Below are 24,000 nucleotides of genomic sequence, written 5' to 3' on the forward strand. Positions count from 1 at the left end.
TGACATTTGAAGAGACCTGGACAGATACAAGCAGGCTGCTCCATAGGGCAGAAGCTGTTGGGGAAAAGAGCTCCCGTATCAGCAGTGCTAAGATGGGTGGAAGGTGACAGGACAGTGAGAGGCCTGGTGCTAGAATGAAGGGAGGAGATGGGACAGCAGGAAGAGATGAGGTCTGTGGGGTTGGTGGACTCCAGCCGCTGGCCAGTTTTTAGATAGAAGGTGAGACATTTTTAATTGGCTCCAACCTTGTTGGAGCAGCCAGGACAGGGAATAATACATATAAATAACTCCCCAGTCCTAGGCCCTCCTCCTGCTACAACTCTGCCCATGTACCTCCAGCCTGTCCTGAGGGACTCCCAGCTATTCTAGCCTCAGCCCTGACTGAAGACAACACTGACATTGCATTTCATTCCTCCAGACCTTCTGATGGGGCCACATCTCCACCAGGGACCCCACTGAGACCAAGATCCTATCACACTGGCCCGAAATCAGGATTCACATTGAAGTCTCCAGCTGCAAGGCTGGGGAATTGACTCACTTAGTGCCCCATTTGCAAGAGCTGTACAAGACCAAGGCATCCAGTTCCTAGCCCTAAGAGAAGAAACTACTGGAGAGTTTCGTTATCTGAATTAAGGTCAATTCTAGGTCAGGTCGGAATGTGCTGAACTGCTCAGATTATTTAAAGACATTTTTCCACTGCATAATCCCCCTGCTTTCTTTGCAGTGAGAGGGCTGCTGGAAAAGTCCCACATGCATCGGTTTGGGAGTGAAGGGTCCCAGCTCCTCAAAGCAGAAAAGGACAGAAAGAAAAGCTGAGAGGAAGGGGAAACTTGCAGAATAAAGACCAGGGAAGGGACCAGAAAATAGGGATTAGAGCCGGCTGGATTTTTTTTTTTTTTGGGGTCCAATGAAAAATGGCTCTTTGAGCAAAATGAAACAGTTTCAAAGACACTGGTTTCATTGTAGCTTTCCAGTTTTTCAGCAAAGACCAAAAATCTGGAACTGAACATTTTTACTAAAACCTAAAAGCTTTGGCAGAAGGGGGGGTTTCCGCTTTGGTTTTACATCGAAAACCTGAGCAAAATGTGAAGGAAATATATATTTTTTAAAAGAATTGGCGTTTCTCAATCAGCTCGAGTAGAGCTCAGCCCTCTCTCTCTTATCACTGGCAACACAGATAAATACACACAATTCCTCTCCTTCAGAAGAGAGTTTCTCTATCATTTCACCCTCCGCTGGTTTCCTTTCTCCATCCTGTTCCTTCTTCTCTCAGTGTCTCCTCCTTGTTCTCTTTCACATTCTTTCCCTTTCCTCCCCCACTTGACCGTTCCATCGTTTGTCCCTTTCGCATGCTCTAGCTTTCACGTTGCAGGTAAGCACACGGGGCAGGCGGCCAGCTGCAGGACGTGTGGAGACTCTGGCTGTGCTGGTGCTCCCGTGAGAGTGCACAGTGCATGCCAGCGAGCATCGGGAAAGCTGTTTCTTACTGTGATTGTCCGGTGAGCTGCATTTCCCTGGGCTTTTGGGTTGTAGAGCGACTGGACATTTTCCTGCTGGTCCTGCTTTCATACATATGGGTGTGTGAGAGAAAAACAGGATAAAAGAGCAGGGGTGCGTTTAAATGAATGGTTTTCCGGGGGTGTCAGCTGTGTAGGTGTAATGTGCCTAGCACAATAGGGTCCTGGCATATGTCATGGGCTGCTAGGGGATATGGTACAACAAATAATCATAATTCCTTGCCGAACTGAAGGGTGCTCTGTACTGCACATGGATTGCTCAGTCCCTAGCAGGATCAGGCCCTCAGCGCTATTAAAACTTGATGCTAAATTGTTCCTGAGGTATGGAGCCCCAAACGGCACGATGCGGCGGTCACAGCAAAGTCCAAGAGGAGGAGTCGCAGCACAAAGCAGGGCGTGGGTCTGCACTCTCCTCATTCGAGACACTGGCCTGTGTGCGTCTCCTGCTGCCACACAAGCTCTTGTCATTGTGAAAGCAAACGTCCCAGTTTAGTGCAGTGGGGCATTCCGGGTGCTCCCTCTGTGGGCCATGGGCCATGATTCGCAAGGGAGCTACGCGCCAAGCTCCCATTTCAATGGCATGAGGGGGCTCTAACAGAACCCAAGCCACTGGGATTCCTTCGGTAGCCCCAACATGCCCAGAGGGGTTCTCTAAACATCTTCAGCAGTCAAAGCAATGACCTCCATTGTGTAAGAGATATGCTAGGGGAGGTAATTTCTTTTATACCCTACCTTGTCCCTCTCATATCCTGTGACCGGCATGGCTACACCAATGCTGCAAACGCCGATCGCGTACACAGCGTGAGGAGGGATGGAGAGTAGTGCACGGCACATACCCAAGTTTCAGCCCAGGACATAGTTCTGTGGCTGGGGGAATAACTTCTGAAAAATAAGTGCTGCTTACAGAATTCAGTGGTTCATCCTCTGGCTGCCCTCACCTTTAACATGGAGACGCAGCCCACAGAGACTACAAGTCCCAGCATGCAATGTTATATCTCGAGCCAAGCCCTCAAGCCACTCAGCTCCAGCTGGATCTCTTCATGCTGGGACATTTAGTCTCAATAGCCTGCGCCCTCCATATTTAAAGATGAGGTAGCCAAAATTCATTCCATCTGCTTAATGCGAATGAATAGCCCTCCAACTCCTGGCCAGTGGACACTCAGGCTGTCTGTTGGGCCAAGTCTGGGTGCATGGAATAATGGGAGGAGGTCACAGACCCATTGCTTGAGTCAATGAAGCTTGAATTGGACAAAGTACAGGCTCACAGACCATAGGGATAAATCCTGCATTGATCGGGGATGGGAAATGAGGTCTGACACTGTTGGTGTTTTCCTTCTCTCTGATTTTTTAAAGTCACATAGTGAATGATTATAACCTTAGCTAAGCCACAGTGAAAGTCATGCTGTCAGAAGGACACAAAGTCTGTTTAATCAGCGCACGCTAGAGGCTGTCTGCCCTTAGAAATATCAGACTTCAACGAGGTTGCAGAGATGTAACTGAGGATGTAGGATTAGACCCTGGTCTCCAAATGAATTCTTTGAAAACAGAGCCATGTTATTACAATTATTTGTATTGCAGTAGCACCCGTGAGCCCCATTCATGGCCCAGGACCCTGCTGGGTGTGGGTTGCATCCAGGAAGTTTGCACACTAGAGGCTAAGGTCTGCCCTTAGTCGATGTTCTGTCTTAGAATTACCCAGGTAGGGATATGGCAGGAAATAGACTATGATTCTAGGATAATGGGCCTCTAGGAGGTGGCCTTCCAGATCATGTTAGGATATGACACTGTGTCAGAGAGCAACTCAGTCTCCTGTGCTCATTTAACTTGGTGTGTCTTAAAGGCCCCAGGCCTGCAGGCAGTCACCTTGGGAACTCCACCCTGTGTGCCCCTCTGGACACTTTGTAGGGTGCGCGCACCCATTGTGCTTTCCCTGATAGCAGTGTCCCCCTTTGTTTATAGAACTTCATTGCAATTCATCTCCAAAACACCTGGCAGAACAGCATTTGATCCACTTTTACAGGGCCTTGGTAAATAACCTCTCCCCTCAGATAAGGTTCATGTGACGTTGCTGTAAACCTTGACTGAATTTCATAATTTTGTCTGACCCCAATTCCTTTAGGTTGCTCCATTGCCTTTTACAGACCTTAGCAATCAAGTTTCAGGAGCCCCTTTCTTCTAGCACATCTGCCCTAAATGCCAGTGGAGTCTAGGCTGGGCCATTGGGAGGGTGGGGAGCGAGGGGTAAACCACAAGTAAAATATTATCATCAAGTGCGTGTCATTTACTGCACTGTAATTTTGTACTACCACCATGGTCCCTGGCACAGTAATGGCTAGCACTGCATTCTGCTACTTGTGAAGGGAGCAAAGACTCCCACTTCTGACTTAAAGAATTCACTATCTTGATTGCCCCCGACGGTCATGCATGGTGAAAGCCACCCCAGAGGCCAGCAGAAGGACTATGTGTCTACCCTACTTAGAAAGAAGAACAGGAGGACTCGTGGCACCTTAGAGACTAACAAATTTATTTGAGTATAAACTTTCGTGAGCTACAGCTCACTTCATCGGATGCATGTAGTGAGCTGTAGCTCACGAAAGCTTATGCTCAAATAAATTGGTTAGTCTCTAAGGTGCCACAAGTCCTCCTGTTTTTTTTGCGGATACAGTCTAACACGGCTGCTACTCTGAAACCTACCCCACTTAGCTCTTTCACCTGGGATGCACACACAAAAGGAGGCAAGTATGGCTGGAGCAGATTCATTTATGTATTTGAGCCAATACAAGAGGAAATTGCTCATTATCATAGTGAGTGTGGAAAACCAATCTTTGTGCTCATTTTCCATTAGCAATTTCCTTTGTAGAAGTTCCTGTGTAGATCCTCACGTAGGTACACATTCTCCTCTCATCTTGTGCTCCAAAGGCCCTTAATTGCTTTGGTGACTCTTTGCTTTGACAATTCATTAAATTCAGCAGAATTCCTTGTCTTGGGTTATAGCTCCAAGGAAGAGATAACAATCTCCGGTGGCTCACTGGGCTCTTTGCAGTTCATTGAGAAGAATGATTGCACGTTGGTTCCAGAGAACAGAGTGTGTAATACCAGTGCCATGCACGGGGTGGTTGTAGTTATTATAATTCTGCTCAATGAAATAAATTCAAGGGATGCCATGACTTCTTTCCATGTGGTTCCTGGGGGATTGCAGGTAGAGAGACATGCAAAGAACATATGCAGCTGCTTGAAAGGTAAAATGACCTTAATCTATCCAAGGTGAATGAGTTGCATTATTTCTGTAACTTACTGTGCCATCTATTTTCCATAGACGAAACGTGAGCACACAAAACACCCACACAGCAGCGATAACAGCCCAAGAAATACTGAATGATTAACACCACTCACAATTTCTCTGGCAAACCTTCTCCCTTGCTCTAGGCTGCAAGTTCCTTCAGGCAGGGATTCCGTTTTCGTCTGAAATCAGTACAGTGTTGATTGTGCCCAATAAAAAATGCCGACCCTCAAGTCCTTTGGCCTTTAGAGCAAAGGGAATAACCCACTTCTACTTCCACCAACCCTCCCCCGGTCACAGCACATTGAAAGAAAAACGAAGTCAAGTCCCTGCTACCTGGAGAGAAAGAGAGATGAACACATTTTGCTAGGTGCATACTTCATGCATCTGTCTCCCAGCCCAGGAGCGATTGGTACCATGCCCAGAGTGTGGTACAGGTCTTGTTTCTCAGGGCTTCAGCTTTATTTCCTCCAAATAATACAAATTCAGCACAACAATCGTCCCTTCCCCATAAGCCAGGGTGTTCGGCAGGGGCCAACCATTCCCTGAAGGTTTCCTCTGTACAGGCCACTTGCCTAAGAGTCAGCCACAAACTGGGCTCTTTGCCCGTGGCGGTATGTGGCGCTGTGCCTTTAAGGGCTGAGCTTCCCCGCACAGCATCTTGGCGGGGCTCTGTGGCTCATGGTGGTGTTATCGCCATCAGCAGGAAGTGGACAGAGAATGAAGTGCAGCCCTTGCATGCACCTTAAGCACTGAGTGATCACTGATCCCCACACACCTGCTGACCCGGGGCCTTCCTGGCAGAGTGGCCCTGCTCCTGGCAGCTCTTCTCCCAGGCCTGCTCCAGACACTTGCCTGGGAGTTCGCCCGCCAAAGGAGCCAGCCTGCTTCCTGTAGCCGTCCCCACCCCATCCAGGCCACTTGCTGCATTTTATCACTCCTGATCCCTAGCTGCTCAGTCTCAGCTGGGAGGTCGCTGAGCCCAGCTCCCCTGAAAGAGCCAGCTACCCTGTGACACCTTGAAGCTCTCAGCATGGCGGTAGTCATTGTGTGGAGGGATGGCCTGAGGGGAAACTGGAGGAGGGAGCCTGTCCATCAACCCACTGGAAGAAAAGAGCTACCTCTTCTCAACAAGCTCTAGGGTGCAACTGACCTGTTTACGGCTGAAGGGATTTCTCAGAGAACACGGCTATTCCCTCCCCTTCTGCCCGCCGCAGTGAGGTTTATTAGAGAGTGACCCAAGTCACTCGGGGTAGTTTAGCACCGTGTCTGTTCCAATTTCTCAGGCTCCTTTAGCACAGGGAGTGTTACATGGGCCAGGCCTCTAGGCATGGTAGGGATCAAGAAATAAGACCTTGATAACTTATGTCTGTGGCTGGTGAGCCATGTTCTGGGTTATCCGTACCAACCAGGTGCCTGCTGGACTTTCCTGTATAGCTGCCTCCTAATACAAATATTCCCTTTGTTTATACAACTTCATTGCAATTTACACTCGAGCTATCTTGGCAGAATATGCTGACTTGCTATATTTTAACTCTGGCTTGGTCTGTAAATAATCTCTCCTGACTGATATGGAGATGGGGACATTTCTGTAGCCTTTGGCTGAGTTTCAGTTGAGCCCAGCGTCTCTCGTTGGTTTCTACAGACCACATCAATAAAGTTTTCAAGAGCCCCTTCCTTCTAGCAGATCAACAATCCAAAAACGATTTGAAATTTGCAACCCAGGCAAGGGAGAAAAAACATGTAGGGAAAGACTGCAGCCCCAGTTGGATGAATCACTGCCCCAAAAAGGTTAAAAGAAAAGGAGTACTTGTGGCACCTTAGAGACTAACAAATTTATAGTAGGAGTAAGCAGAGAGCGTGTAGGGAATGGGAAAAAGGGGTTGATCAGCTAAGAAAGAGACATCATGGAGCTTAGCAAATGTAGGAATAAAGTGAGAAGTGCTAAAAGTCAAGCTGAATTAGCTCTTGCCAGGGAAATTAAAATAAATAATAAGGGTTTTTTTTAGTTTTATAAATAAAAAGAGAGTGATGAAGAATGAGGTTGGGCTGCTCTGCAGTGTGGATGGAAAGGAGATTAAAGATAATATGGGTCTGGCCCAAAAACGAAATGAATATTTTGCCTTGGTTTTCAATGAGGATGATAATATGGAACATGTGCATGAAGGCAGGACGGCTGATGGAAAGGAGTGTCTAGAAATGGAAATTACCACATCTGAGGTGGAAGAAAAACGAAAAGAGCTTAATGCGCTCAAATCACAGGAACCAGATAACGTCCATCCCAGAATGCTGAAAGAACTGACACATGAAATTGCTAGTCCAGTAGCAAAGATTTGTAATAAATCTACCTATTCAGGGCTACTACCATATGACAGTAGAATCGTAGAATATCAGGGTTGGAAGGGACTTCAGAAGGTCATCTAGTCCAACCCCCTGCTCAAAGCAGGACCAGTCCCCAACTAAGTCATCCCAGCCAGGGCTTTGTCAAGCCGGGCCTTAAAAACCTCTAAGGAAGGAGATTCCACCACCTGGAACGCATTCCAGTGCTTCACCATCCTCCGAGGGCTTATGACTCCCAGGGTTATCTGCTATTTCTCCCTTCAACATTTCCTGGCCATTGCGGGAGCCTCGGGCACTGGGGCACCTCAGTCCCTCCTGTTCTTTTCCTGTGGTACATAACAGTCGAATCTCCTGTTGGCCGTAACGCTTTGGGCTCATGTCGGCTGTTGGGTTTAGGGTGTGGGGGCTGGGTGGTGTGGGTGGCCTGTGCTGTACAGGAGTCAAACAAGCGATCCGGTGGTCCCTTCCAGCCTAAATTCTATGACTATCTGCACTACATGCCATGAGAGTCTCAGTTTGCGCATTGGTTCTCCAAAGCCGAGCAGTTGAGTACAAGGTGGGGGACCCACTGGACCCACTTATGCTGGACCTTACTGGACCCACTTATGCTGGTGAGAGAGACACGCTTTCGAGCTCTTCTTCGGGTCTGGACTTTGATGATGTCTAACATGCAGAGCTGGGGTCTTATCTCAGAAAAGATGTGAGAACAAATAGCCACAACCACTCCCCCTTCCCCATGCTTTCCCCCTAGACCACCAGCCCATCGGGTCACCACAACCAGAGTTTGCACCACAAACAAAGACTTCATTCTTCTCTGTGGAATAATCGCAGCTTTCTCTTAATGTTCAAGGCTACTCACTGACACCTCTTACGTTCTATTTTCTTTTCTTTTTTTTTCCTGATACAGGAAAACCTGTCTCAAACGACTAATCAAAGGACGAGCCAAAATCAATTAGCTAGTAAAAGTGAATCATTAGCTCGAAGTCAAGACCTCAGTAAATATTGGCAGGCCTACTGTCCCAGTGACAGAATTGGAGGGCTGTTTCGTAATCAAGTTGGATAGGCTGGTCTCTTGCATGAGTGTATATACATGTAGATATAAACATACACATGGTACATGATCATCATCGGTGGGGAGCACTAAGAGAGCATCGCCTCAGCTGAGCACTAACAGATTTGACACACATTAAACCACCACCTCCTCTCCACCAGGAAAATGGGTGTTTTTGTGCTTCTTACTCTAGCAACATGGTGCTTTTCAGGTGAGTAATTCTTGCCATACTGAGAGTCCTAGCCAGCTTCAAAAATATTAAGGTGTCTTCAAAGTGGAAAATAGTCTCATTCTTAGAAGAGCTTTTTCTCTTCAAAAGATGGCACTGAAAAGACTTGATCTCCAGGGCCTAATATCCATACAGTCTTAAATGGGCGAACTATTTCTGCACCCTCAGTTTTGTGAATAGAAATAACTGCAGGTTCAGTTTCACACCCGTAATTAAGTTGTGGGCACAGTGAAGGACATTAAATGTATAAGGGCCTGATACAAGGGCACAATCAGCTGTTAAGACATCAACTATTTATACTGAAGTATATTTTCAGTGATATCCTGTAGATCTCCATTTGGATCACAAAACACAGCCTGTAAAAAAGAAAAGAAAATCCCAACAAAACACCGTGTTACATTAAAAATAAGATACCTTATCCTCAATTACCAGCATGGTACCAAATTTCACACATGGTTTGTTTAGTTTAACAATCTGTTCACTGACAGTCACTCGGTTAGAAACCGCATGGAATTATTCCACAAAAGAGATTCGCACACTTAAAACCTGTTCCTGTCAATTATTTGGCTTTGTTTTATGATTCTCTCTGTGATTTTCTTTCAGCTGTTGCCCTGGGCAGTGAGGTGAGTGGCAGATCTTTCTATTTATTCTCTGTCACTTTCTCCAGATCTCTGACCTAAGATAAATGGTTGGTGACCACACTGTGGCCGAGTGAATGAAAAACACTGCAACCTGCGGCTGTTTGTATAATGGTCACCAAAGACATTATTGGGGGATTATTGTCTTTTTATCAGATAATTTCAACAAATATTTTTGTCATCCCCAGAGAATTCCAGAACTGAATGATATGTTAAATAAACAATGTGATGAATATAAACAATAGACATATAATTTAGTGGAAGAAGTGCGATATATATTTGACCAGCTCTGTAACAGTGAGAATAGTTGGGTGGCTCATCAAGCTGCGTAGTTACCCCGGGGTTTTATATCTGGAAGAGTAAAACCTTGAGATTCAGATATTCTGTTTCCAAACAGTCAGACTGATGGAATTTTATTATTATATTTATTATTTTACCTAATACAACCTCTGCTTAGACCTTGTGAGGTACTCAAAACAACATGTAGCCACAGCATTGGAGAAACTATGAAAAAATCACAATGAGGGACTAGATCTTTAGTAAATTGATGTCTCTTGATGTTAGTACAGCCACATCAATTTACACCTGCAGGGAATCTGGCCTAAGGGTTTGTTTGTTTTTTAATATTGCACACATTGGAACAATAAGATTTGGTAGCATCTCTCTCTCTGCACATGTTGCATGCACTGAAACAAATTTCTAGCCTCATTTAACCCTCTGGAAAGCATTTCAAAAATTCATTAGATTTTGCAGCTTCAGTTTAAGGCTCCATTTGCAATAACTCCTTAGTTTCAGTAGGGCATGGTTGCTTCCCACAGAATACAGGTCTGAGTGAATGATTCTTTGTCCAGCTGTGCATTCCTTCCTCCAGCATGAGAGAAAGCTACTGCAGAACAGACTCATGGATGGAAGAATTAGGTTAAAATATAGCCCTACTTTGCCTTATGGCAGAAGCTAAAAAGGCTGGAGGCACAGAGTGGGGAGATTACTCATGGGCACTATTTCATACTTAAATGGCTGCACCACTTCTATTGCTTGACATTGCTGTTACAGGTAGACTGTAGTAAGTACCCCCGGGGTACTGCTGAGGATGGCAAAGTACTGACAGCCTGCCCATTTATCCTGGCTGAAGTCTGTGGCACGGATGGCGTCACTTACCCCAGCGAATGTGGACTGTGCGCACACAATTCGTAAGTACTGCACAGAGAACGTTCCTTCCAAGTAACTAACAATGAACAAAAAGAAAAGGAGGACTTGTGGCATCTTAGAGACTAACAAATTTATTTGAGCATAAGCTTTTGTGAGCTACAGCTCACTTCATCGGATGCATTCAGTGGAAAATACAGTGGGGAGATTTTCCACTGAATGCATCCGATGAAGTGAGCTGTAGCTCACGAAAGCTTATGCTCAAATAAATTTGTTAGTCTCTAAGATGCCACAAGTCCTCCTTTTCTTTTTGCGGATACAGACTAACATGGCTGCTACTCTGAAACCTAACAATGAACAGAGCATCTGATGACAGCCTTTAGAAATACCATCATTTCTTCAGACCTGTTCCTGTAAGTCTCTTAGGCCCTGTCCCTATTTTTTATGCCCTGCTAGAGTACCCTGAGTTTCCTCTCCTTCCCCCTATATGTGCTTAGCTGAGGGATCATGGAAGAGCCAGACTACAGCATCCCAAGGGAGCTGTGTGCTGACGGAGCAGAAGAAAGAATGGGCCATGGTGTTATGCTAAATGATACAGTATAAGGAGATGTCACATGTCTGGTAACTAAAAGAATGATACGGTGTGGTGTTGTTGTAACTGTGTCGGTCCCAGGACATTAGAGAGACAAGGTGTGTGAGGTCATATTGTCTATTGGACCAACTTCTCTGGTGAGAGAGACGAGCTTTTGAGCTTACACAGAGAGCTTCTTCTTCTGCAGACCTGAAGAGCAGCTCAGTGTAGTGCGAAAGCTTGCCTCTCTCACCAACAGACGTTGTTCCAATAAAAGATATTGCCCCCCTCCCCACCTTGTCTCTAGAACTGTGCTAGCCAGCGATGCTGATACTGCCCCATGGAAGGTGATAAATTAACTCCAATAGACACCTCCTGTATCCCACACAGTACATGTGAATCTGGTTTGTTTTACCAGCACCTTGACTGTAATGTGGAGAGTTACTTACTGAGCTCCTTAACCCCAATCTCCCTCTTCCAGTGAGCATGGGACCAATGTTAGCAAAAAGTATGATGGAAAATGTCAACAGAAAATTGTGCTGGTAAGTGTAATCTGATGTATAGTAGAGGCTAGATCCTACTCCCAGTAATGTCAACAGAAAGACTCCTTTTGCCCTCAGTCAGTGAGAGATGGTTTGGGCACTAAATAGATGGCCCTAAGTGGTACCTAGACCATGTACTGTCCTTTTTCATAGGGGTGATCTTCAACCTAAATAAACAAAATGGCCATTTTCCATCTATTACACTCTAACGTCATAAGAAAGGACAAGAGAAGAGGAATAGGGCCTGAGACAAGAAGCAGAAATATCCCAGTGCTGCAGAATTGTGCACACAATTCCTGTTCCCATAGCTGTCTCTTCTCACAGTAACAGGAGAAGCACCAAACAGCCTGATTTAGGGCTATAGGAAGGGAAGACACAAGACTCCTGTATATATCAGTGCATTGACTTCTTTTGATACTGGGATTTTCCAAGATCATACATTGGGAAGGCTGGAAAACACCCCATTTTCTGATCACAGGCAGGGCATTCAAAATACCCTTACTTCTCTCCCCAAACTCAGAAATAATTTCATGAATATGAGCCATAAGCAGACATGTTATTTGGTGAATTTATTTTTTTGCATATTTGACTAGCTCTAAACCAATGCGAATAGTTTGGGCATCAAGAAACAAAACTACCCCAGGGCCATATGCTGGAGAAGGTAAAGCCCTGGGATCCAGATGCTTCATTTCTACCCAGTCAGCCTGATCAAATTCCATCTTCAGTTTCCCTGATACACTCTGTGCTTAGCCTGTGTGGGATACAGAAGGCGCAACCCTGGAGAAACTATGCAACAATAACTGAGGGGGCATATCTTCAGCTAGTGTAAATTGACCTCCAGCGATATCGTAGAGGCCTGTGTAATTACAGGAGCTGAGACTAGAGGGTCAGGTTTTTTATATTTTACACACAGGAAGAAACGACGAGATCCGGAAGCCAGGTTCTAAACGTTTTGCATGGGCCACAACAAATTCTCAGCCTCATTTAACCATCTGGAGCCTCATTTAACTGTGAGCCATAATAAATAACTTCCTAGATTTTGATATTGAGGCTTTGGTTTAAGGATCCACTCCTAGTACCATGTTAGACTTAACAGGGCTTGGGAACCTCACACAGAACAGGAGTCTGAGTGAGTGATCCTTCCTCCCACGTGTGCATTTCTGCCTCTCCAACACGAGAGAAAGCTCCGGCAGAACTGCCTCGCCCCATTTCCAAGGGAAGCATAAGGGTACACGAGAACAAAGGCTGGAAGTGCAGTGCGGGGAGGCTGGCCAGAAGCACTGTTTGGGTAACAAAGGCTGCACCGGTACTGTCGCTGTGTTCCTGTTACAGTCTGATTGCAGTCAGCACCCCAGGACTGTTGATGAGGATGGCAAAGTCCTGATGCGCTGCCCTAGGATCCTGGCTGAGGTCTGCGGCACAGATGGCGTCACTTCTCTCAGACAACATTCCTTCCGAGCATTTAACAATAGGCAGAGCCACTGAGAACAGCCTTTAAAATACCATCATTTCCTCTTAGGCCTATTTCTGTAGGTCACTAAACCCCTTGCCCTCCTCTTTGCCCCTATAGTCCACCCTGATTTTCCTCTCCAGGCCCCTATATGTGCTTAGCTGAGCTATCCTAGAAGAGCCAGACTACAGTCCCCAATTGTAGCAGGGGGCTCAGTGGTGACTGAACAGAGGAAAGAATGGACCAGAGTGTTTTTCCAGACGATACACCACAAGGAGACATCACTTGTCTGATAACCAATAGGATTATGCTAATCAGTGATGCTAAAATGTGATCAGCTGACTCAGTCAGGCACCTCCTGTATCCCACACAGTATGTGTGAGTTTGGTTAATTTTACCAGCATCTTCAGGGTTACAGGGAGAGTCACTCACTGATCTCCCTAACTCCCATCTCTCCTTCTTCCAGCGAACATCAGAAAAACGTTACAAAAAAACATGATGGAAAATGTGAACAGGAAATTGTGCCGGTAAGTGAAACCTGATGCACAAGAAGGGCCAAATTCTAATCCCACTGATGTCAACAGAAAGACTCCTCTTGATGTCAGTGAGAGATGGGTCAGACACCACATGCCTAGACTAAATGGAGCATAGACTTTGTACTGGCCTTCTGCAAAGGACTGAATTTCAGTCCAACGACACGAAATGGCCATTATCTATATTCTATGCTACAGTGTCAGAAGAAAGAAAGAGGGCTAGAAAAGGAGTAGGGTTTGAGACAAGGAGCAAAAATGCCCCCGTTCTCTGGGAACGTCCACATAAATTCCTTTCCCATAGCAGCCTCTTCTCAGAGTATCAGGCTAAGCGCTGAGTGGCCAGTTTCAGGACTATGGGAAGGAGACACACAAGACCCCTGTATATTTCAGTGCATTCATCTCATGGATACTGGGATTTTCCTTGATAATACACTGGGCAGGTTGCAACCACCCCATGTTCTGATCCTAGGCACAGCACCCATTCAACTGCAGTTAATAGAAATACATCTAATTAGAGCTGCTGAGGATCTAGCCTGAGGGGTTTTTTATATAATTTATAGAATAAAACAACAAGATCTGGTAGAATATTTCTTTCTACACGTTTGGCATGGGCTGAAACAAATTCTTAGCATCATTTAACTCTCCGGAGACTGGATCAGAAATTAAAAGATTTTGATTTTGAGGCATTGGTTAATGTTCCCTTTGCAATACCTAGTTAGTTTCAACAGGGCATGGATGCCTCACAAAGAATACACGTCTGCAGGACTGCTGAAAGGGGGAGGCCAAAGGGGCACTTTGCCTTGAGTCCCCCATTTGAGAAGGTCCCAAACTGTGTGGCTTTGCCACATGGCTCAAGGGCTTACGGTGCTGCCCAGGTTTGGCCCAGCTGCCCCTCTATCATGCTGGAGTGATGGCTGGGCCAGACCAAAGCAGTGCTGAGACCCCTGAGCCAGGCCCAGAGCCACAGGACTGGAGCCACTCCTGCGGAGTGAGCGTGGGTGGACTCACTCTCCATGCTCTTCCCCCCGTGGTCATTTTTTGGAAGGGTGGGGGCCTCAGTTTCACATTTTGCCCCTGGCCTACAAAAACCTCTGCGCAGCCCTGCAAGTCTGAGGAACTGATTCTTCCTCCCATCCACGACTTCCTTCCCCTCCAGCACGAGAGAACACGAGTAAATTCCTGCAGAACGACTCCCCCCATTGCCAAGGGAAGAATATGTTTAAAACAGGGCCCTTGTGCATCTGGTGGCTGAAGGGACAGAGGCTGAAGGCCCCGGGTGGGGGAGTCGCTCTGAAGCACTATTTCATACAACAGCAGCCGCACCGGCGCGATTTCTGTGTTGCTTTTACAGCTTGATTGTGGTCAGTACCCCAGGATTAAAGCTGAGGATGGCAAAGTTCTGATAGGCTGCCCAAGGATCCTGGCTGAGGTCTGTGGCACAGATGGCGTCACTTACCCGAATGAATGTATGCTGTGTGCCCATAACCTGTGAGTACTTTACACAGAACGTTCCTTCGGAGTACTTCCTGGGCAGAGCTCCTGAGAACAGCCTTTATAGACACCATCATTTCTTCATAGGCCTATTTCTGTAGGCCTTTTAGCCCCAGTCCCATTCTTTGCCCCTCCAATGTACTCTGATTTTTCTCCTCTGCTTCCCACTACTCCCACTAACCCCCGTTCCCACCATATATCCCACCAGGATATCATGGAAGAGGCAGGCTACAAAGCTAGACTAACTGGTCTATAATTCCCCAGGTCCTCTTTCTTTCCATTTGTAAAGATAGGCACTCTGTTTCCTCTTCTCAGTCCTCTGGGACCTTGGCCCTCCACCATGAGTTCTTGACAGTAATCAGTAATGGTTCAGAGACTGCTTCAGTTAGTTCCTTACTGAATTTCATCAGCCCTGCCAACATGAATACATCTAACTTATATAAATATTCTGGGCTGTCCCTATTCTGGCGTGTTCTTTCCCTCTTTTCGTTTACATTGATTGTGAAGCATCTGGTCACAATTAACCCTTTTAGTGAAGACTGTATCATACACTATAAGGAGAAGTCACATGTCTGGTAACTTATGGGAAGATACAAGTTGTTGACACTCATACTGCCTCATAGAAGGTGATAAATTAACTCAGTAAGACACTGCCTGTATCCCATACAATATATGTGAGATTGCACCATTTTACTGGCTCTTGAGTGTAACAGGTACAGTTACTCACCGAGCTCCCTAACTCCAGTTTCTCCCTCTTCCAGAGAACATGGGGAAAACATTAACAAAAAACATGATGGAGAATGCAAACATGAAATCGGCCTGGTAAGTGTAACCTGAAGCAAAATTACAGCCAGCTCCTACTCCCATTGATGTCAATGGACAGAATCCTGTTGACTTCAATGAGAGCTGGTTCAGGCATTGTATGAATGGACTCATGGGGTGTGTCTTGCCTTATACACAGGGATGAATTTCATCCTAAATACACAAAATGGCCATTCTCCATATACTACAGTATTACCTCGTAACAAAAGGAGATAGAAGAGGAGTAACATATGAGACAAGTAGCAGAAATATCCCAGTGCTGCAGAATTGTGCACATAACACCTGTTCCCATAGAAGTCTCTTCTCATAATAGCAGGCTAAGCACTGAGCAGCCTGATTTAGGACCATGGGAAGGGGAGACACAAGACCCCTGTATATATCAATGCATTGACCTCTTTGGATACTGGGATTTTCCAAGATCGTACACTGAGAAGGTTGGAAAACACCCCGATTTCTGCTCCCAGGCAGGGCACCCTGTGTGCAGCGGGATTCCAAACACCCCAGCTGTTGGTCCATAACCATAAAAATAATTTAATGAATAGCAGCAATAATCATTCCAAATCATTGGATTCACATATCTTTTATGTATTTGTCCATCTCTAAACCAAAGGGATTAGTCAGGGCCATCAAGAAGTAAAATGACCCCCATGCCATCTACCTGAAAGAATAAAACCCTGGGATTCAGCTCTTCCAATTTCCTAGTCAGAGGGATGGAATTTCATTTTTTCTCTTACTTGACACAGTCTGTGCTTAGACCGTGTGTGGTTCACAGAGCAACAGCCAGACTCTTTGTTGGAGAAAACATGAACAAATAACACAGAGGGGACAGCTGGGGTGAATCGATTTCCAACGATATCCATAGACCTACTTAGATTTACACATGCAGAGGAGCTGGCCTGAGGGTTTCTATATGGTGCAGATTGGAAGAGCAAGATCTGGAAACCTATTTGTCTCTGCATGTTTGGCTGGCATTGATACAAATTCTTAGCCTCATTTAACCCTCTGGAGACTGGATCATAAATGACAACTCCTTAGATTTTGAGTGTTGGGACATTGGTTTAAGGATCCACTTCTAATACCTAGGTTTCAGAGTAACAGCCATGTTAGTCTGTATTCGCAAAAAGAAAAGGAGGACTTGTGGCACCTTAGAGACTAACCAATTTATCTGAGCATAAGCTTTCGTGAGCTACAGCTCACTTACGTTCAATATACCGTGAGTGCCTCCCAGAGAATATGAGTCTGAGGGAATGATCCTTGCTCTCCAGCATGAGAGAAAACACCTAGAACCCACTCACCCGGTTTTCAATAGAAGAATAAATTTAACATTTAACCCTAGTTTGTATTGTGGGAGATGCTCTGAGGCCTGGAGGCCCAGAGTGGGGAGATTACTCATGGGCACTATTTCTTATAACAAAGGCCACACTGGTACTATTGATGTGTTATTTTTACAGCTTAATTGTAGTGAGTACCACCGCGACACAGTCCTGATATCCTGCCCAAGGATCCTGGCTGAGGTCTGTGGCACAGATGGCATCACTTACCCCAGTGATTGTATGCTGTGTGCCCATAACTCGTAAGTACTGTACATCACCCATTCTTTCTGAGTAATTAACAATGGGCAGAGCTCCTGATTGCGGCCTGTATAAATATCCTCATTTCTCCATAGACGTGTTTCTATAATTCCCTTATACAGGGACCCTCCTCTCTGCCCATCCAGGGTACTCTGAGTTTCCTCCCCTTGTCCTGTCTGTGCTCAGTGGGGCTATCATGGAAGAGCCAGAGCACAACCCCCAGAATTCAGTAGTGGGATGACTGGTGCTTGGCCATTCAGGAAAGAATGGGCCAGAATATTATTCCAAATGATACACTGTAAGGAGGTGTCACATATCTGCTAACCAATAGCATTACACTAGTCAGAGATGTAGCTACTGCCCTGTAGCCGGTGATAATCTAACTCAGACACTTCCTGGATCCCATCCAATCTATGGGAGTTTGGTTCATTTTACCAGTGCCTGGAGGGTGACAGGAAGAGTACTTCACTGAGCTCCCTCACGCCAGTCTTTCCCTCTTCCAGGGAACACCAGACCAGTGTTGGCAAAAAGCACGACGGCAGGTGCAAAGAGAAAACAGCTGCGGTAAGTGAAACCTGTTGCACAGTAAGTGGCCGAACCTCCTTCTATTCATAGCAATGGAGCGACTCCAACCTATTTACTTCAGTGAGGGAAGGCTCACATACTGTATGCATGGATGTAGGCAATGCGTAGACCACGTGCTGCCCTAGTATCTAGGGATCAGTTTCACCCTAACAACGCCAAATGGCCATTATCCATATGCTGCAATATAAAAAGGGAGACCGAAGGCGAACTGGATCTGAGACAAGGAGCATAGAGGCCCTAGTGCTGCAGAACTGTGAAACAAACCCTATTCACACAACAATCTCTTCTCCCAGTGTCAGGCGACGTGTTAACAGCAGGCTTTGGGACTGAGGAGAGGACACACAAGACCCCTGGTTTATATTCACCTTGGTGGATACTGGGATTTTCTGAGCTAATGAGTTGGGCAGGTAGTAAAAACCCCTGTGTTGTGACACCAGGCAGGGCAGTCTGTGTGCAGGAGGAGTCAAAACATCCGCTCTTGTTTTTGAGCAACAATCAGAACAAATCATTATTTTTTTTTACCTATTTGACAAGCTCTAAACCTGAGGGAATTGTTTGGGCCACCAAGAAGCAAAAACAACCACAGTTCTAGATAATCGAAAGAGTAAAACCTGGGATTCAGGCACTCCATTTCCATACAGTCAGAATGAAGGAATTTCTGTCTTTTCTCTTTTTTTGTTACTATCTGTGCTTAGACCATATGAGGTACATAGAGTAACGTGCAGACACCACACTGGAGAAAGCATGAAAATTACCACCAAAGAGCCATATACTCCTCTGTTGTAAATCAAGTATCTAAATCAACTATCACTGCCATCAACAGAGCTAGGTCAATTTACAGCAGCTGAGAATCTGTCCCAGGTTTTCTTATATCATACAAATACAACAAATCTGGCAGCATATTTCTTTCTGGATGTTCTGCATGAACTGAAACAAATTCTTATCATTTCTCTCTCTGGACACTGGATCATAACTGAAATCTCATTAGATTTTGAGTTCTGAGGCTCTGACTAAATGCACCACTTGTAATACCTATGGGTGTGTCCCACAGAATACAGGTCTGAGTGAAGAAGCCTTCCTCCCAATTGTGCATTCCTTCCCCTCCAGCATGAGAGAAAACTGCAGTAGCACTGAGTAGCCCTTTTTCCTGTGGAACAATAAGTTTTAAACATAACCCTAATTTCTCCTGTGATAAACACCAGAAAGGCTGGAGACACGGGGGGTGACTCATGGGGCACCATTTCATAGATCGAAGGATGCAACAATTCTCTTGCTGTGTTACTTTCCCAGCCTGAGTGTACTTCACACCGCAGGACTACTACGGACGATGGCAAAGTGCTGCTAGTCTGTCCCAGGATCCTGGACCCAGTGTGTGCCACAGATGGGGTCACTTATGCCAATGAATGCGAGATGTGTGCCCATAACCTGTAAGTACTGTACAGAGAGCATTACTTCTGAGTGATTAACAAAGGGCCAAGCTCCTGAAAACAGCCTTTATAAATATCTTTCCTAGCCTGTTTCTGGAGGTCTCTTAGCCCTTGACCCTACTTCTTTACCCATTTAATCTGCCTTGAGTTTTCTCTCCTGACCCTGCATTGGCTCACTGGGGAAACATGGAACGGCCAAATGACGCCCCCCCCTCGCCCCCCGAATGCAGCAGGGGGCTAAGTGATGATTGAACAAAGAAAAGAAAGGGCCAGAATGTTACTCCAAATGATACAATAGAAAGAGACGTCACATATCTGGTAAAGAATAGGATTATACTGGACTCAGTGTTGCTGGTACTGCCTTGTAGAAGGAGATAAACTAATTCAATCAGATGCCACCTGTAACCTCCCCCCACCACAGTATATGGGAGATTGGTTCATTCTACCACTGCCCTGAGTGTAGCAGGGAGAGTTACCCACTGAGCTCCCTAATTCCAGTCTCTTCTCTTCCAGAGAACATGGGACCAATGTTAGCAAAAAGCACGATGGGAAATGCAAACAGGAAGTTGTGCCGGTAAGTGTAACCTGATGCAAAACAAGGGCCAAACCCAACTCCCAGTAATGTCAGTGGAAAGACACCTCCTAACCTCAGCGAGAGATGGCTCAGACACAATACTCATGGATTCAAGTGGTGCCTAGAGTTTGTAGGGATCTTCTGCAAGGGGGTGAATTCACCCTAACTACATGAAATGGCCATTATCTATATACATCAGCGTACTGTCAGAAGAAAGAAAGAGGGATACAAGAGGAATGGGCTTTGAGATGATCCTGTGCTCTGGAAATATGAACAGATATCCCATTCCCATAGCAGTCTTCTCACAGTACCAGGTGAAGCACTGAGTGGCCAGTTTTAGGACTACAGCAAGGGGAGACACAAGTCCCCTGTATAGATTAGTGCATTCCTCTCCTTCGATACTGGGATTTCCAAGAAAATAAACTGGGCAGGTGAAAAAGCCCCTGTGTTCTGATCACTGTCAGGGCATCCTACATGCAGGGGGAATGAACAAATACAGAAATCATTGGATGAACATGACCACTAATAATAAAAAAAAAAATGATTGGATTGATTTATTTTGTATAGGCTGACCAGCTCTAAACACAGCAATAGTTTGGCCATCAAGAAACAAAACAACCCCAGTGCTTTATATTTGAAGGAGCAAAACCCTGGGATTCAGATATGCCATTTCGATACAGGCAGATGGATGGCATTTTTTTTTCCTGGTACAATCTGTGCTTAGATGGTATGAGATACACAGAGCAACAGGCAGGCACCTTGTCGGAGAAACTATGAAAATATTACAACAAAGGGCTAAACTGACTCCCACTGAAGTGCACAGAGCTCCATCAATTTACACTAGCTGAGGCTCTCGCCTGAGGGTTTTTCATATTTTACAGAATGAAACAAGATCGGGTAGCATATTTCTCTCTCCCTGTTTTAATGGGCTGAACCAATTTCTTAGCCTCATTTAACCCTCTGGAAAATGGATCATAAATGAAAACTCATTAGATTTTTGAGGCTTTGGTTTAAAGCTGCACTTCTGATTCCCATTTAAGTTCAACAGGGCCTAGACTGAGTGAATGATCCTTTCTCCCACCTGGGCACTCCTTACTCTCCAGCATGAGAGAAGGGGATAGAACTACTCACACCACACTCAATGGAAGAAGAAGTTCAAAGTATAACCCTAGTCTGTCATTCAGCAGAAGCTACAAAAGCTGGAGGCTCAGAATGGGGAGGTGACTCGTGGGCACCACGGTGATTGCTTGACATTGCTGTTACAGGTGGATTGTAGTAAGTACCCCCGAGGAACTACTGAGGCTGGCAAAGTTCTGACAGCCTGCCCACTTATCCTGGCTGAGGTCTGCGGCACAGATGGCGTCACTTACCCCAACGAATGCAGGCTGTGTGCCCATAACTCGTAAGTACTGTGCAGAGAACATTCCTTCTGAGTTACTCACAGTGGGCGGAGCTCCGGATACCAGCCTTAATAAAAACCAGAATTTCTTCATAGACCTCTTTCTGCAGATCTCTTAGCCCCGGTCCTCTTCTTTGCCTCTCCAGTCTATTCTGAGTTTCCTCCCCCGCCCCTTGCACGTGCTCAGTTGGGCTATCATGGAGGACACAGACTACCACCCCCAGAGTTCAATGGGGGGCTGAGTGGTGATTGAGCAGAGGAAAGAATGGGCCGGCATGTTATTCAAATGATACACTGTAAGGAGACGTCACATGTCTAGTAACAGATAAGAATATACTGGTAAGAGATGCTTATCCTGCCTTGTCACAGGTGATAAGGCATCTGACTGAGATAGTTTCTGAATTCCAGACAGTATATGTGAGTTTGTGTCATTTTTATCAGCAGCTATGGTGTAACAGGATGAGCCTAAGCTCCTAACTTCAGTGTCTCCCTCTTCCAGGGAACATGGAACCAGTGTTACCAAGAAACACCATGGGAAATGCAAACAGGAAACTGCAATGGTAAGTGACACCAGATGCAAAAGAAGGACCAGATCCTACTTCCATGGATGGCATTGGAAAGGCTCCCCTTGACTTCAGTGAGAGATGGTTCAGGCACTATCCGCATTTCCCTCGTGTGGGTCTTCTTCCCAGGGATGAATTTCAGCTAGCTACACGAAATGGCCATTATCCATAAACCGCACTGAGATCAGGGGAAAGGAGGGGAGAGAGGAGAGGAATGGGATATGAGCTCAGCAGCAGCAATGCCCAGTGCTGCAGAAATGTGAACTTCCCCATAGCATCTCTTCTCACAGTATCAGGCTAAGCTCCGAGCAGCCTGATTTAGGACCATGGGAAGGGGAGACACAGGACCCCTGTATATATCAGTACAGTGACCTCTTTGGATACTGGGATTTTCCAAGACAATACACTGGGCAAGTTGGGAAGTCCCATATGTTCTGATCACAAGCAGGGCGCCCTGTGTAGAGGGCATTCTAAACCCCTGCTGCTACCCTCGTACATGTGGTCAGCAGATGTTGCTTAGGTCAAAGTGGGAAAACAAGCTTTATCTTTATAGTAACTCCTCCCAGCAGGAGGAGGCGAGTGGATAAGTCAGTTATCAGATTCTTAGATGGCGAAGTGAATTTTTTTAGTGCAGGAATAGATTATTATTGCTGTAGCACCCAAAGCCCCATTTGTTGCTACGTGCTTTACAAACATGCTGTTCCTCTTCTGCGTGCAGGTTGACTGCAGTGATTACGTTACACCCAGCCCCAGCTGCACGCGGGAGAACATACCCCATTGCGGCTCTGATGACAAAACCTACGGCAACAAATGTCTATTCTGCAATGCAGTCGCGTACGTACAGAACTAAATCTCTTCTTCTAAATAATTAAAGTGATTAATCAATCTCTCTCTCTGTAAGAGGCATGAGTAAAGTTCCCGTACTTCACATTTGCCTGTTTCCTTATGTATGTGGTCATGTTGATTTTGACGGAAGCAGATCTCCAGATGTCACGAACTGCAGACCTGCAATGAGTTTTACCTATTTGGCCTAGAGTTTCAGTATGTCATGAAAAATATTTCACAAACGCTTCTTGTTCCTGATGAAGGAGCGAAATCTTTCACTTTTCTTTGAATGCTAAGCATGGATGGAAATAGCTGTTGAGATTCTATTAGTTTGAATGGTCTGCCATGCTGTGCTAAGACCCTATCAGAGACTTCCAGCGCTACTCGAATGAAGAGACCTATATTAGCATCCTGCGTGCTCCATCTCTGATCCAGTTCTCTCTCTCTTCCCCTCCAGGGAAAGCAATGGGACTCTCACCTTGAGCCATTTTGGAGAATGTTGAATCCTCAGAGGTGCTGAGCCCTGAGAGAAAGCCCTCCTTTGCTTCACTTCCCATTGGCAGAGCCTTCATAAAGACCCATCCTCAGCACAGCCAGCATCCTGGGGGCTCTTGATTTCTCCTGAGTTTCTTGTTCAATAAAACAAAACTCACCAGCATTTCTTTGGCCTGTTTTATCGCCGTGTCACATACCACATTTCTTTCCGGGTTGTTGAGTGACGATGCCAGAGAGAACAGAAAGTGTGAGTCTGTGCTAGAAACGGATTGTTTGTTTGACGTTCTACTCCCTCTAGGATGTAACTTCCAGAGAGGCAGCCACTTCCTTCCATCAGTGTCATAGGGATAGCCGGAAAATGTAGCCACATCAAATACATTGTCTCATGATTTTACATGGAATTTAACCTCAAGCTACAAAGGTAACAGGATCACAATACTGTAGTGAGCTCATGCAGACATCTGACATCTTCCCTGTGTTCAGCCTCATAGCTATATACATGAAATTATAACCTATAACCTTACTATAACATTCCTGTAACAATTACTATAACCTCCCTATAACAACCATGCTCAGTGCATTATGAGCCTTCCGAAGACACCCAACATGACAAACTTTGCATTGGATACCACACAATCATTTTATGAAGATGAACATGGGGGTGTAGGGTGTTCCCCCGAGGTACAGAGCAATACAATAATATGGTTGGATGATCTGCACACCTGCATGTGTGTGTATATATATATGTGTGTGTGTGTGAGTTGCACCTATGGGGAAACACAAAAAGATCAACTCCCGAGCTGAGCACTACCAGACTCACCACAGACCAAACCACCACCTCCACTGTGAATGCAACAAGGTGTCTTTGTGCTTTTCACTCTGGCACTTTGCTGCTTCTCAGGTGAATAAGTCCTGCAGTATTGCACAGCCCTGGGTCTGACATTCTCTGCC

At 45.7% G+C, this 24,000-nt stretch overlaps 1 protein-coding gene across 2 annotated transcripts; it reads left to right on the forward strand.

The window, feature by feature from the left end:
- Window positions 1–1,345: 1,345 nt before the first annotated feature.
- Window positions 1,346–23,206, forward strand: LOC141992704 (ovoinhibitor-like). 2 transcript variants are annotated; one of them, XM_074962037.1, is made up of 15 exons: window positions 1,346–1,372; window positions 8,045–8,399; window positions 9,021–9,040; window positions 10,109–10,245; window positions 13,231–13,291; window positions 14,649–14,785; window positions 15,550–15,610; window positions 17,062–17,183; window positions 17,685–17,745; window positions 19,057–19,193; window positions 19,707–19,767; window positions 21,033–21,169; window positions 21,666–21,726; window positions 22,448–22,563; window positions 23,012–23,206. In XM_074962037.1, the coding sequence occupies exons 2-15, from the start codon at window positions 8,354–8,356 to the stop codon at window positions 23,055–23,057; spliced, it is 1,203 nt and encodes a 400-aa protein (XP_074818138.1). In that variant the 5' UTR covers window positions 1,346–1,372; window positions 8,045–8,353; the 3' UTR covers window positions 23,058–23,206. The 2 variants fall into 2 exon arrangements, with proteins under 2 accessions (XP_074818138.1, XP_074818139.1); XM_074962038.1 differs by lacking the exon at window positions 1,346–1,372 and having other exon boundaries at window positions 8,008–8,399.
- Window positions 23,207–24,000: the final 794 nt, after the last annotated feature.

This window comes from Natator depressus, chromosome 8 (genome assembly GCF_965152275.1).
Source record: "Natator depressus isolate rNatDep1 chromosome 8, rNatDep2.hap1, whole genome shotgun sequence".
Lineage (NCBI taxonomy): Eukaryota > Metazoa > Chordata > Testudines > Cheloniidae > Natator > Natator depressus.